General features: G+C 40.6%; 1 protein-coding gene across 3 annotated transcripts in view; it reads right to left on the bottom strand.

Moving 5' to 3' along the window:
- Positions 1-14502, bottom strand: part of LOC309715120 (roundabout homolog 1-like) — an 83675-nt gene that overhangs the window by 15148 nt on the left and 54025 nt on the right. The window contains exons 3-8 of one of the 3 annotated variants that reach the window (XM_082547966.1): positions 11883-12040; positions 8346-8466; positions 6815-6953; positions 6575-6702; positions 3818-3942; positions 3548-3719 (exon numbers count right to left, since the gene is read on the bottom strand). In XM_082547966.1, coding sequence (XP_082404092.1) covers positions 3548-3719; positions 3818-3942; positions 6575-6702; positions 6815-6953; positions 8346-8466; positions 11883-12040 — 843 coding nt within the window. Of the gene's footprint in view, positions 1-3547; positions 3720-3817; positions 3943-4082; positions 4192-6574; positions 6706-6814; positions 6954-8345; positions 8467-11882; positions 12041-14502 lie in introns of those variants that run through there. The other 2 variants (XM_082547965.1, XM_082547967.1) reach the window with 2 other exon arrangements.

Raw genomic sequence — 14502 nt, forward strand, 5'->3', positions numbered from 1 at the left:
GACATTTCTCTTTAATAAACTCTCTTTTCCAAAGATGAGTGATTCCTCAATCACTCATCAAGGGCTCGCAATATCGCTAGCCCGACGTCCTGGAGCTAGCGATTTTTTCAGTCGGGCTACCAAAATCTATCTCTGCCCTGCCCGTCGGGCTATTGTAGGAAGGAAAAATATATGTCAATGCTTTTGCATTCTTTCAGAAATGTAGCTGGGTAATTATGTCATTGGCATCGGTGAGCCACTGTCAATATGTGACATATTACAATCGCGTTTGAATTTGCGCTTGTTTTTTTGCTTTCACTTTGCAATCGGGCGAACTGTGTATAGAGAGCGACAGCACTGATCTGTGAGTGATGATAATTTGTGCACCAATTCCTCTGACATCGTCTAATTAATTGTTAGCTTACTATGCAAACATGACAAGTGAAATCTCACGCAGCAAGCTTAAACATGTGAGAGGTTGATCGCGCAGAGAATCGCTGAGCTTATGTGAGTGTGTGTGTAAAAGCAGCAGGATATATATTTTAGTTCTGCTGAGCCAAATAAGACAGGTCAGGGTGAAGAATTAGTTACAGCCAAAGAAAAGCTTACCACAAAACGGAGAAGTTATGACAAATCAGACTATAAGGCAAAAAGAAAGTGCAGCTTTATGGTTTCATGGACAAAAGAATTTCTGTGGCTGCAATATGACGAGCTAAATAACCAGGGCTGCACATAAGTGGTCCGCAGCTGCGCATTCGCTGTCAAAATAAAAAACACGCACAAGGGTTAGGGTTAAATTTAAAAACTGTACTTTTGAGTTAAAATATATATTTATAATTTTAATAAATGACAAATTAAAAAGGCATGAACATTTTTTTTGTATCGAAAAAATTTTGTGTATCGTTGCACCCCTAATATATATATACATATATATATATATATATATGGGCAGTGGCTGGGGGACAAGTGAGATCTTAGCTGACATTTTTCCCCCTCCAACCCTTTTCTGCATTTTCTTCTCTACAACAATGTCATTGCCAGTGGTATATTACAGAATTTGAGATTAGGGATTCATTTTAATAAAATGTTAAAGTTATAAAGAGAAAGAGAAAAATAAAAATAAGAACTGAGAATAGTTGAGAAAATGAAGGCATGGGAAAAAAACAAAAGACAGATAAGATGTGGAAGATATTGAGGGGTAAATTGGTAAAGAGGGAGAACAATAAGCTTAGGTGGCTGCGCAGGCAGCGGAGGAAAAAGAAATCAACTTTTCCCCTCCAGCGGAGAGCAACTAATCGTTCATTGGGTTGTAGGTACTGCTGGAGCCGGATCCAATCATGTCGGCAAAGCCCAACTAATAACAGTCTAACTTAGATAACAGACTCTCTCGCTCTCTTACATTTGAAAAAAAAAACCCTGGATGGGAGCAGGGGCTCTAGATAAAAAATACAAAAAAAACCTCCAAAAAAGGTGATGGAAGTGTGCCTTGAAAACTGCCAGAGGTAATGTGAACCAGTTATTACCATACAAATGCACTACTCTAAATGGGGATGAGAGGCGTGTGGTAGGATGGATAGAATTTAGGGGAGGGGAGAGTGGAGAGAAAAAAAATGTGCAAGTGAGAGTGTAGAGCTGTGCAGACTGCTGGAAAAAATCCTAAAAACACCCATGAACAGCCCACCTCCTTTTTACTGAATAGACTCTCACTTTCATACTAAGGTGGCTGCAGGACACATTATTGGTATGGGCAGAATACTGTCCACGACAACTGACAGAGGTGCACTGATCCACTCAATGTGTAGATGCATTACCAGTCTGTTCAAAACTGAAGCAATTATTTTCTTTAATGTATTTACGTACATAGAACTCACACAGACGTACAAGTAGTTATTCATCACCACACAGGTGCACAATTACTTGTGTCTGCAATTACTTTTGTAGGCCTCCGAGCACATTCAAATTGCTTTTTAAGGCAATCAGCATAGTTATTTCATCATGTATAGTTTGGATGAGAGTCCCTCAGACCAATTTCTATAAAAACCTCATATACTGAACTCTAGATCTAGAGTACAATAAACCAGTCTGTGCTGTGTTGTGTTAAGGCAAACTAATGATTAATGATGATCAGTGCAGCCATCTTTATTTAGACTATTTACTGCACAATTGCAGGTTGGGAAATGTTTCTTTAAGAGAAGATTTATATAGTAGTGTGCAAAAGTCTTGAGTCAAAACACATTTCTTTATATGTTGCTGGGAAAACCGGAAACACATGAAGCAATTTATTGAAACTTGCAAACATACATAATTCTAATGAGCTAAAATATTTGGCATGAGTACCTTTAGTCTTTAACACAGCCTGAACTCTCTTAGGCAAGCTTTCTTGTAATGTCTTTAAGTAGAGTCTTTACCTTACAATTTAATATATCTTACAATGACTGTTTGGCGCTATGAGCTCTTTTTCTTTGGATGAGAAAAAGCTCTTATTTGGATACTGCCTGCCTTTTGTTTTGTTTATTGCCAAGACAATCCCAAGTTCTTCTATCCAGGTATGCTTTTGTTGCATTGGCAGTGTGGTATCATTGTCTTGCTGAAAAATGAAGCTGCTGCCAATCAGACACTGTCCAGATGGTTTTGCATGGTGGATCAAAATCTGATGGCACATATTCTGCATAAGTACATCCATTTTGACAAGATACTTAAACCACGACAGAGCCTCCACCATGTTTTACAGATGGCTGTAAGCACTTCCTGTTGTACTTCTCCCAAGCACCTCCTTCAAATTTGGATTCATCATTGCATCTGTTGCCTCTAATTTTTAGCATGGTTCTCATGTAATTTGTCATATCTCAGCCTCTTCTCCCTGTTTCCTTTCCTTAAGAATGGCTAGTTGACAGCCACCATTCCACTGAGATCATTTCTGGTGAGGCTTCATCCAAAAGTAGACAGATCAGCTGAAGAGCTAGATGCATCTTTCAGGTCCATTGTCAGGTCTTTGCTGGATTTTTCCCCCATTTGTGAAAGGACCTGACTTACAGATACTGTTGCTTGAGTTAACAACAAATAAATAAAAATAAACAGATAAGTGTTAATCTGAAAATATAAAACTAATGTGGAAAAGCAACCAACATAAAAAATTTTTTTTTAAATAACTACTACTACTACAACTACTGCAGAGGTACTCCTCAAAACCACTTTAAAAATATTACAAGAAATTCTGACCCCTTGGAAGTAAATATAAAGAACTGAGGACTGGCTCAAAACTTTTGCACAGCGCTGTAAGTACAGACACTCTTTATAGACAGTCACCGCAGAAACCAACTATTCTGAGCCCAACATGTGAACAATATCTCATAAAATCCCTCTCCTGACTGAAGCCAAGGCAAACCACCACACCCATATTACTGCCGTCTGTAGCCAAAACAAAACTGTACTTTAATTTACCTGCTCAACAAAACAAGACTGCTGCCACAATGTAGTCCACTTAGCCAAAAGACAAAAGAATGAAGCTGCAAAAGAGCTACATAAAAGTCCCCTCCTTTGCCCTCCATCACCACTTCCTTTTACTCACAGTCTGTAACCTCCAGCAGCGCTTTGGTAATAACGCTGCCAGCGATGTTAAGAGCCTGGCAGCTATAAAAGCCGCCATCATTACGTTGAACATTGGTAATGGTCAAACTGCCCATCTGGGAGACGGACAGCCGGCTAAAGGGCTGCGGTGGCTGGTAGGAGAAGAGAAGACTCTAGAGGGGAGATGAAGATCACAGTTAGCCATTCATTATCTTTATTTACACTGTGCAGTGATTTAGTAGTGTGATGACAGACTAAGGGTCAGTCTCACCTCACTGCCCTCCCTCTGCCAGAAAATAGCAGGCTGCGGGTTGCCAGTAGCCTCACATTGGAAGGTGACCGTCCTGCCCACTGCCACCACCTGGTTCCTGGGACGAATGGCAAAAGCCGGGGGCACTGCAGAAGAAGAGAGGTCCTAATTACCTGTCAGCATTACACATTTTTTATCATTCTCAGCATTATAACATTAGTGTGTGTGTGTGAGAAAAGCTTTACATATTTTATTCATTTACCCACACATAACATGAATTACATACTGTAGTGGTGGATGGAATTACAGTGAAGATAGGACAGTGACAGGGACTCATGAGTTCTTTTTGCTGTCTGATGGTGGGTGAGGGATGGACGACAACTTACCAGTATTGACTACAAGGAAAAAAGACACACAAAAAAGCAGCGCAATGAATAATCAGGGTGAATACACACAATGCACACACAATTGCAATGATGCAGGGACAGTTTTAAAAGATTTTTTTTCTACAGTTCATTGAAGGGTTATGGAACTGTAGGCACCTGATCACATGTGCAAGACTTCCAAAATAAACTGTCAAAGAGGTGCTTTGTTATTATTCTGCTTCACCTTGTGGTTGTTCTCTATCTCTTTCCCTTTCTCGCTCTGTCTCTCCGTGGCTGGTTTGTGTATTTCTGTTCATGAGCTTGCAATCATTTAGTTTCTCTGTAGTTCACATCAGGTGTCCAAAGCTACACTTTCTCCCTGTTGGTGCTCCATAAGAGACGACCTGCTTTACTTTAGGAAATGCTCTGTCTGCTTTATGTGATGGTGCTGTGTGGGTAGAGCGTGCAGACAGAAGAACAGCCTTGCTTGCCGTGATTTCACCAGACTATAATACAAGCTATTTTCACACTGCAAAATAATGCAACAGCGGACATCACATGGACACATGGTAGGTTGAGGTCTATTTAATGTTTGATTGGACTGTTTCTGACATTTGCGCTAATATGCAGAAAGACTGTAGTGTGTGTGTGAAAGCTAGTTGTTTAATTTCTTTTACTGATTTCATTGTTGGTCACGTTAAATGAAAAGATCTTACTTAGGAACTCATTGGCCCCTTCGGTACCCTGCACTGTGCACACTAGGCCAATTCAATAATCCTTCCAGTTATTCTTCATCATTGTCGTTAGTAGCATTTCAAAACTATTATTTCTCTTCTATTTTTATAAAGTGTGATGTATGATGTATGATTTTTTTTTAAATATGATTAGTGTTCTCAAAGGGATCTCAAGTGACACAGGTTACCCCCCACAATGTCTCGTTAAAGAAATGGAAGAAAAGCACAGATGTTACAGAGTAAAGCAGGCTGTCTATCCCCAGTTATGTGCAGCAGACTTATTGGCTGTGACGTGTGAAAAACACATGTAATTGCCAGTTTGAGTCAGAGCCAGCCAGCCTAGAGGCATAGTTTAACAGACGTACAATTGGTTAATGAGGACATAAAACTCATAAAGGGTGAGATGCGGATGAAGCATTGTGTCTGGATAGAGGGGAAAAGTAGGAGCTACTGTAAAATTTCCACACTAACAAACATGCATTTGTAGATGGGAAACACTGGAAATCTTAAGATGTCAAAGCTAGATTTATAGTGCAATGAATTGCTTGCTAACCAGCTGCTTTTGGAACTACAGTGCTACACTGCTGTGGATACGGTGGTAAAGCATGGCTTAAGCACCCTCTCTATAAATAGCCATATCTATCCACATCTCTAGAGTAGAGAGAGAGAGAGAAAAGTAGAGAGAGGTAATACAGGCAGAATAAATACATATTAATTTAGTAATTCCAGAACAATGTCATACTTGGAACTTGTGCAAAATTATTATGACTAAGCTCCTTGGCTTACTACAACTGTTTATAATGGCAATTGTTTAATATCAACCAAATGTTCTAGGTCAGTAAAAATGATTCTGTGGTTAGGGTTGTGACTATGATTTGAGCCATACAGAGGTTGGGCTTTTTTTTCTTTTCTTCTTTTTTAATATGAAACATGCATTCACTAAAATAACTATCTTTTTAATCTAGTAATACAACATCAAATGCTGTATTCCTGGTCTTTTCCATTGTTTGCCAAATTTAGCTATGCCCCCCCGATGCTCATTTTCTCAGGTTTTTGGAGGAGGAGGAAGACAATGTAATTGGAACCATGTCAGTCCCCAGCATGTAACCAGCTCGTCTTTAATTAAGTCCTACTGTCTTTGCAGTATATGTCACCAACTGCTTCTCTGTATGTGTGTATTTATGCGTACTGGTTTGCATGTGCAACCATGAGAGATATCTCACTGCCTATTTCCTGTCATTGATTTAAGAACTTAAGGGTGTCATTGTGGCATTACAGCTTAGACCAAATTAATTTAGCTCCTGCAGTCACGAACATTTCCTTCTGATGCTCATTTTAGTTTGCACAAACAAACTTTTATTATGACTTCTTAGCTGTTGTTATATGACCCTCAGGCCTTAAGACAAACACACCCTAGAAACAATTATTCGGTACAAGAAGGCACAATGATGAAAGCGTGGTCATGCTGAACGCCCGGCTGTGTAAAAGTCATTTCTTGGTAAATTTGTGACACTATGACACAGGATTAGGTCTCCTGTTAGGAACAACTCTTAGGCAAACACTTCTCATCCATTAAAATGAAACCTGAGGCCTTGAAAAAAAATATGTGGACTGCATATACATGAGAAGAAGGTGCTTCGATTGTAGAGCATTAAGTGTGAAGGCTGGGTTGTACTGACCATGTACAGTGAGCGTGGCAGACGCTTCAGACTTCCCAACCATGTTCTCCACCACACATGTATAAGAGCCTTCGTCTGCAGAGGTCACTTGGCGAACAATCAAGGTATGGTCCTCTAGGATTTCAAATCTGCTGGCAGGACAGACATGCACACACACACATGCCCAAGAGATGAAAGAACAAGTGGAAACACCATGTTTGCATGGTCAGTTACTGAATGTAGAGGGTTTTTGTGTGTTACCTGCCCTTAGGCAGGTCAGAATCATCTCTCCTCCAGCGGACAGTGGGAACAGGGTCTCCTTGGACAACACAGCTGAACTCCACACTCTCCTCTGCCAGCACCACTACACTGCTGGGCCGCTTCACAAAGGTCGGACGCTCTATATGGCAGCACAGTAGTAAGAGGAACAAACATCATTACAGGATCAAATTCATCGTGTTTGTGGGCTCAGAAGGTATGAGTATTGAAAAGCTGACAAAAATGGAAAGACGTCTTGGATCATATCAAATCCTTTGAAGCAGGGATCAGTCGGCACTCAGACTGATTTAATCTACTCATCAAAGGCTCACCCAAGTAAATCCACTTGCTGCAATTGTTCACCTATTATAAATATGGTTGAGAGTTTATTACTGAGTACTCTGTGTGGGAAACAGCGTGTTCGAACAGCTGAAGTGTCAGAAGTCAGATTGTTATTCTATTCTCCTCTGCATCATATCATGGCTGGACTGAGGACTATGCACACCAACAGAACATCAATACATCAAGTTTTGCAAAAGTTAAAAATTGCAAAGCAACTTGTTTGAGATACAGAAAGCAGGACTACAACCAGCAAAAGTTCTGTGAAATGTTCTGGTTCAAGGCAGTCACAGAGAATGAGTAGCTGTCTACAAAACACTTTTGGGGAAAAGATCAAATGCTTGTGCAGTGCGATTCACATTACAGCAGAATAATGGGATCTAATGCATGTTATGGCTTCTCAAGGCCTATTGTAGTAGAAGACCATGAAATGCTGTCTGTCATGAACTTTCTTCCAAAGTCATCTGATTTTAACCCCTCTGAACAAGCAGAAAAAGTCCTTTATATTAATAACTTTTTCAAATCATTTGAGGTACATTTGAGTTTTGAACAAACTTTTATAATCAGTATGTTATTTTTGAGTGGTTCAACTTTTCACCCAAATAAGTATAAATTATTAGTTGCTGGGATTAAATAAATACAATAAAATCAGGTTTGACATGAAATTCTATAGATAATCATATATTTATCTGCCATTTATTTTGTACAGCCCAGAAAACAGCATATGTTAATATGCTTCTGCATTCAGCGGGATTTTCCACATTTATTTGACAGGCTCTTTGAGCCACTACATTGTATATTTGCAACCTGAACCAAGGCCATCTAACGATGTGGTACAGATAAGAGCTCTATTCTAATGGAAAGTGTTGGGAAAATAAGTGGGGGATTGAGAATAGAGGCTAGAAGCAGGAGGCGGCACTAGAAGAAGCACAGTACCATAGGGAGCTCTTATACTGAAAGGTTATAACATTAGATGTAGCACTGTTAGATGTTCAGTGCATGTTCAGTGGGGAAATTTGCTAAAGCTGGTAGACTGGGTGGTAGAGCTGCATAATCAAAATAATTAATGGGTTATTATACCCCAGTGAAAAAAGCATTGTACAGTGGACTGGCAAGGCACTGAGAACTGGAAGTACTCAGACTAAGTGAAGTACTGCAACATTGTGAAATGCAATCAAAAAGCTGCATATTTTACCAAGCACCGTGAGTTCGGCAATCTCACTCTCCCTCTCTCCCACCATGTTGGTTCCAACGCAGATGTATTTCCCTGCATCACTCTTCCTAGTGTTGGTGATCATTAGTTTGCCACTCCGAATCTAAAAGACAACAGAAAAAAAATCAATATTTGCACAGCTGTATTTGTGGAGGATCTAGCCATCTGTATGTGTACCGTGTTTGTGAATTACTAACAGAGTATCACATCCATAAAGCGTGTATTAATCTGGCTGCTATTTGTGTATTCTGCGATAAAATATGCCTCAGCTCAAGTTTTCTTTTTGACATGTTTACTTGAAAGTATGATGCTGTCTTTTGCATGGTCACATCTTTGACTGTCCCTTGTTTAAAAAGAAGTGCATGGTGTTGTGTAAGCCTGTGCGCATTGATCTGGCTCTCTATTGCTTAGGAATAGAATTTTCACTGCCTTTCAATCTGCACAGAAGGTCACCCATTATGAAATTACATAATTCATATCTAGCACTACATGAGAACCCTGGGAACAAAGGGACTGCCTCTTTGTAGAGACACTCCTTAGATGTTCTGTCAGCCTACTTTGCCTTTCCCAAACTTTTCTCTAAGCATATCGGCAACACACACACACACACACACACACACACACACACACACACACACACACACACACACACACACACACACACACACACACACACACACACAGGCACAGGCACACCCACACATTCATGTTTATTTTTTATTGGCATTTCTTCTTTATTTGGTAGATGTAGTTGAGATAGACAGCAGAGGCATGAAAGAGAAAGAAGGAATGACATGCAGCAAAGAGCCCACCCTACATTCAAACCCAAGGCTCTGCACAAAAGGACTCAGGCTCAGTGAGAAATCCGCGATCTACCAGGTAAGCTACTGGGGTGGCCCACTGCTTTCAGCCTTTTCTGTCCACCACACGCCTCCACACACCATGTCTTTGAGGTACTTTGAATGTGAGATCCTCTACTGATAGTATGCAGCAGCTTGGTGTTAGAGGTGACAGCAGAGCAGTAGTGAGTAGATGAGAAACTGGAGAAGGGAAACATGCTGACCTCCAAACAAACACAAAGCCATTCTCTGCAACCAGACATGTGAAACCAGGCATCAACTTCAATTAAACTCTCAGCCCAGTTATTATGCTCTTAGATTGCTTCTTCCCTGCTCAAACTATTCATGCATTCTTGCTAGGGACACGACACACACTGCAGCGCTGCCATTTCTTAACACAGTTCAGAGGTCAAGGCTGCCTACAGAGCTGCGTCCATTGAGTAATTCAGCAACATGCCAGACAGCACCTGGCTCCGTAGGAACTCTCAACTCTCAAGCTTACAGATGGAATACATCATTAAATTGCTGCTGCAGGGATAAAACCAGCAGCCTTTCATTTATTAGTCAGCCTCCTCCAGGCTAACCTTCCACCACAAACGGCTGACACTGTCCACCAAATAAATAAAAAAATTGAAAAATAAAAAGACCAAGAGTGGCCTAAGAGTGGATACCATTTCAAATCTGTTGTAAATCATGCGGTTTTAAGAGGAAGACTTAATAAATTGCGGGGTGACTTGTGGTTGTGTGTACTTGAGATGCACATTGCCAACCACTGGTAATCACAGGGGGCACGTGGGGGAATTTGGGAACTAGTATTGCAGATTCAGCCATTCCTGTCAGTATTCACTGGATTAGGGTTGGATGTTTGGAGTTACATTATAGCCACTAAAATAAAACGCTCTGTATTTCACTAAAAACATAATGCAATGCGGGTGTTTAAGCTGCTGTGAATGATTCATGAATAACCCATCCATCCACTCATTTTCTTAACTGCTTATCCAATTCAGGGTTGCAGAGGGACTGGAGGACACAGACAGATATACCACAGGCTCTTTTTCAAACTAGTGCAATGTGAGTTAAAAGATTTCTTATTTGGTCTCATTTCTTTTCTACATTTCAAAGAGTTTACTGACTTTGGCTCATTGAGATTACCTATTTAAATCCTGGAGAAAGGGTTTTGCGAGTTACCCCTTGCTGCAAGTCTTTCTCGAGGATTGCAAAGATGATCTAACCATTGCCACTGGCTAATGTTATACTTATGCTCTGCAACTTTTTTTTTCTGTTTACTGCACTTGTAACTTTAGCAGCTGATTAAAGAGTAGACTGAGAGCTTTTTTATTTCCTCGACTGACCGCTCCTCATTTTTAGCAAAAATTCCACTGCAAAGAAATGAAAATGTGGTTTGTCAGTCCTCCATCTCGGACACTGAAACCTCAGCTTTTCTTCCTCTTGTGCCTCGGTGTCTTCTATTTCTTTTTTACATAGTCTTAGATACCCTGAGGGAAAACACATTAGCTGCCTTAGTGTGATGTGTACGTATTTTCCTGCAATGAAGACACTCAGCTTTTTAATTAAAATCCATAAAATTCAATCCAACTGTTAACTCACAACTTGATCTGCATATCACTATTAATAACTGACAGCTAAAGGCCACAAGGGAAACACTCAAAAGGGTTTAAAGTAGCCATGAATCACTTGTGGTAGACTCCTTTGGTCTTTGTACAGTAAGTAATGTCTTTGAGAGAACACTCATGGCAAAGACACATTTCCATATAGAAAAGATGATCAGGGAGGACGAAGCCAGGCACGTAAGTACAAAGGGAAAAGCAGCCTTTGTATTTCCCTCAGAGGAGCCTCCCCCTTGGCTCTGATCCTTTCCTCTTCTTAAATCAGAGATAGCTGCTCTGTCCATCACAGTTCCCCAGAGATGCTCTACCTGTCACTCCACACTAACATGAGCTTTGAATTTCCTGCGTGTTCCTGGGAGCATGGAAGAGAAGACTCAAATAAACAAATCAGCTCTCTCACACAGACACACACACATGCACGCACACAGCTATCTGAGTTGTTGAAACCAGATTCTGTTCCAAAGTTAAAGGAGCAGGAAGCCATTAAATGCAAAATAAATTCAGTGTATACAAAAGCATGAAAAGGAAAATCACTGCTGTCTGCCGCGTGCCACATGACCTAATACATTAGACTAAGACCATACATCAATACAGTAGCTAACATTAGCACACAATGCTGTTCCTTCCTGTACAGTATAATGTACACTTTTGGTTTTTTTCTGATGTGCTGCTCTGTGGTTAAGGTTTTGTATGAGCCAAATAAATCATCTCTCCAAAATTCCTACAAGCATTTTGGTAATGAGAACCAGAAAAGGTTTCAGTGACCACAAGAAAATTATCTTGCGACTTCACAGGGTTGCTTTTCCAAATTCCTGCAGAGCTTTAATTTGTATGTTAACGTTACAAAAAAGGCAACTAAGCATCAGAATTTCACACTGAAAGGCTTTTTGAACCCCACCAATTTTCATGTCAAAGTTTGTTCTTCACATAACGTCAACGTTCTAGCATCTCCAATGTAATGACTTGCACTTTCCCATGAATATAATGATATAACAACAACAGTATAAATTATCATTAGTTGAAATGTGTGAAATCAAAATAGCTGCTTTTACTGTTATGCGTTCATCTCTGTCATCTAAGTTGGAGCCATCTTTCCTCCAGGAGATTGTGGGCTCGGGGTGTCCACGGGGTGGCTGGCACTCCAGGACCGCAGGCTCACCCACTGCAACCATAACGTCAACAGGATTCTGCCTAAATTCGTCACGTAAGACTGGAAAAAACACAGACAAGCAGAACAGGAAACAGAGAGGACTTTAATAATGTTAAGAAGGTGAATACTTCCTCGTATCATTGGTGTCTTCAAGTGGGGCTGTGTTTAGTGTGTCAAAAAGTCTATTTCAATGACTTTTGTGATGTGGCATTAGCAGCTAATATTTTTAAGGTGCAAATTTTATAGTTTGGACTTAAGCTGCTTTTTTGCTCTTGGTAACAATATTAACGCCTTTTCTTGTTCGCAGAACTGGGCTGCGATACCAAGTCTTTAACAGCTTGACCAGCAGGATATTTTGTACTTGACTTCCCATGTCAAAAACACAGACGTACAAGTTTCAGTTGATTGTTTACTAGCTCTGTCAATCCCACTTTTTGACAGTGACACACAAACACCTACACAAAATAAATTTACAGAGCTACACTGTTAGTAATCTGATAATATTAGTACAGTATTATCCACTCATCTAAATTGTATTCATTTATCAGCCTGTCAGGATCCCTCGTGGGACTACTCCTTCGCTCATGCAAGGTCTGTTGAGACTAGCTGCTGAGAAAGTTTGTTCTTAATGGCTGACAGTAAGATGAGAAGATATAAAGCTCTGCAGTAAAGGTGGGATCCAGCAGCCTACACTAGCAGGAGGCGGAAAGCTACCACGGCAATTTATCATCTTTCCACAACGACTAGGTTGTGTGCAGAAAAAGATCTTCCAGCCACCAGCTGTATCAGAGACAAAGCAAACTCGCATCTACTCCAGCGTGAACTCTGGTGGTCAGAGAGAGCTTTTTCCTGTCTCCACCATAGACATTATGTTGTGGTGTCTGCAGCAGTTTTTTTTTTTATTAGATTCTTGCATCATATTGAATGGGCTATCATTTGCAAAATTACAGCAAGAATAAAAGTGAAATTAGGATATGTAGAAGAGAAACGAAAAAGAAAGTTCTTTTGATGAAAAACAACTTTAATTCCATATCGGTGAGCACAGTTTTGCCACTGATGAGGTGAACAACATGTGCTAATGTAGACGCCTGTGCATGAGTGACTGTTGTTAAGCATTCCCGGACTTAAATTACAGGAGGGGCTTAGAACCTGAAACAAGCCGAGGGAGCCGAGCCAACGCAGACCAAGCATAGCAGCAAGACTCAGTAGAGCTGGGGTGAAAAGACAGGAAACAATGAGGAAAACGCATAATCACTCCCATATGGCAGCAACAACCCATTCACCTCTTTTTGTGCATAACACCGAGTGGGCCCGAGACGCCTGATAAGCACCGTGGATATGAGAGAACAAATTGGGATGACCTTCTAATTGGAAGTATTTTGGCCCACGCATATCTCTGAGACTCACTTCGCTGCGTTGCCCCCTCTGATCCTCTGAGGAGGGTTGCGACCGCCTGACTGAGTGCTGATGGGAAACAGCTGTCTGACAACCCCACCCCACCTCACCCCCGCTCCCCGACTCCCCCCAATACTGCCGACACCACAATGTCGCATGATAAAAGGCACTCCCCGTGGGACGCGAAAAACATGGTTGGGGTTACCTCAGACAGGAAGAAAGGGAGACCGTCATAATTCTGTGCACACTGTGTGCGTGCATGTTGACTGATTGACTGATATTATCGCTTAATTCCAATGGTGGGTTGCACATCTGCTTTTACTATTGTGTGAGGGCCAAATGTTTTCACAGAAATCGAAAGCCTGGACTGCATCCATAAACCCCTTTGTTAAAGATTCAGTTTCAGTGATAGCATTGCAGTTAGCATAAGAAATAAGACTAGAAGAGATAAGGATTAAAATCAGAGGGAGCATATGAAGGTTAGGAAGGAATGTCTTTGTAAGTGTGCACCCATTTGTATGTGTGTGTGTGTGTGTGTGAACAAGGAGAAACTGGTTAGTTTTTCCATGTCATGCTATTGTGCTGGGTAAGTACACAGATAATCTAAAAGCTGTGATTGTAAAACTGACTGTTTATGTTGAGTTTGGAAAAAGTATCTGCCTGTTACATTATAATAGGAAATTATGCATGCCCAAGTAAAAACCATGAAAGCACACACCAGTGCATGTACTGTGATCTCCAAACCTAAACTATGCATACTAAGACTGTTTTCTTCTCTCCAGTTTCTCAACAGTCGTCAAATCCTCCTGTTTTCTTACATTACTGTCTTCTCTCGTCATCTACTGGCTCCACACAATTAATATAATTTCGGCTTATCTAGAAGCATATCCTGACAACCTACTTTTTGGGAGTGATGTTGCTCAGAGATTTAAAGATTTAAGGCTAGACAACACTGTCTAGCCTTAAATCTTCCCAAGTCAGCAGCATTTGCATGACCAAGCTACATGGAGAATAATAATAATAATAAAAGAAAATCATACTGATTTTAAGAGGATTTGAAGAATTATGCAAGGAACAATCAGCACAAATTAAACCTTCTTTCTTACCATATATTTTTCTCAGCATGC

The sequence above is a fragment of the Aulonocara stuartgranti genome, assembly GCF_965226115.1.
Source record: "Aulonocara stuartgranti genome assembly, chromosome: 10".
Lineage (NCBI taxonomy): Eukaryota > Metazoa > Chordata > Actinopteri > Cichliformes > Cichlidae > Aulonocara > Aulonocara stuartgranti.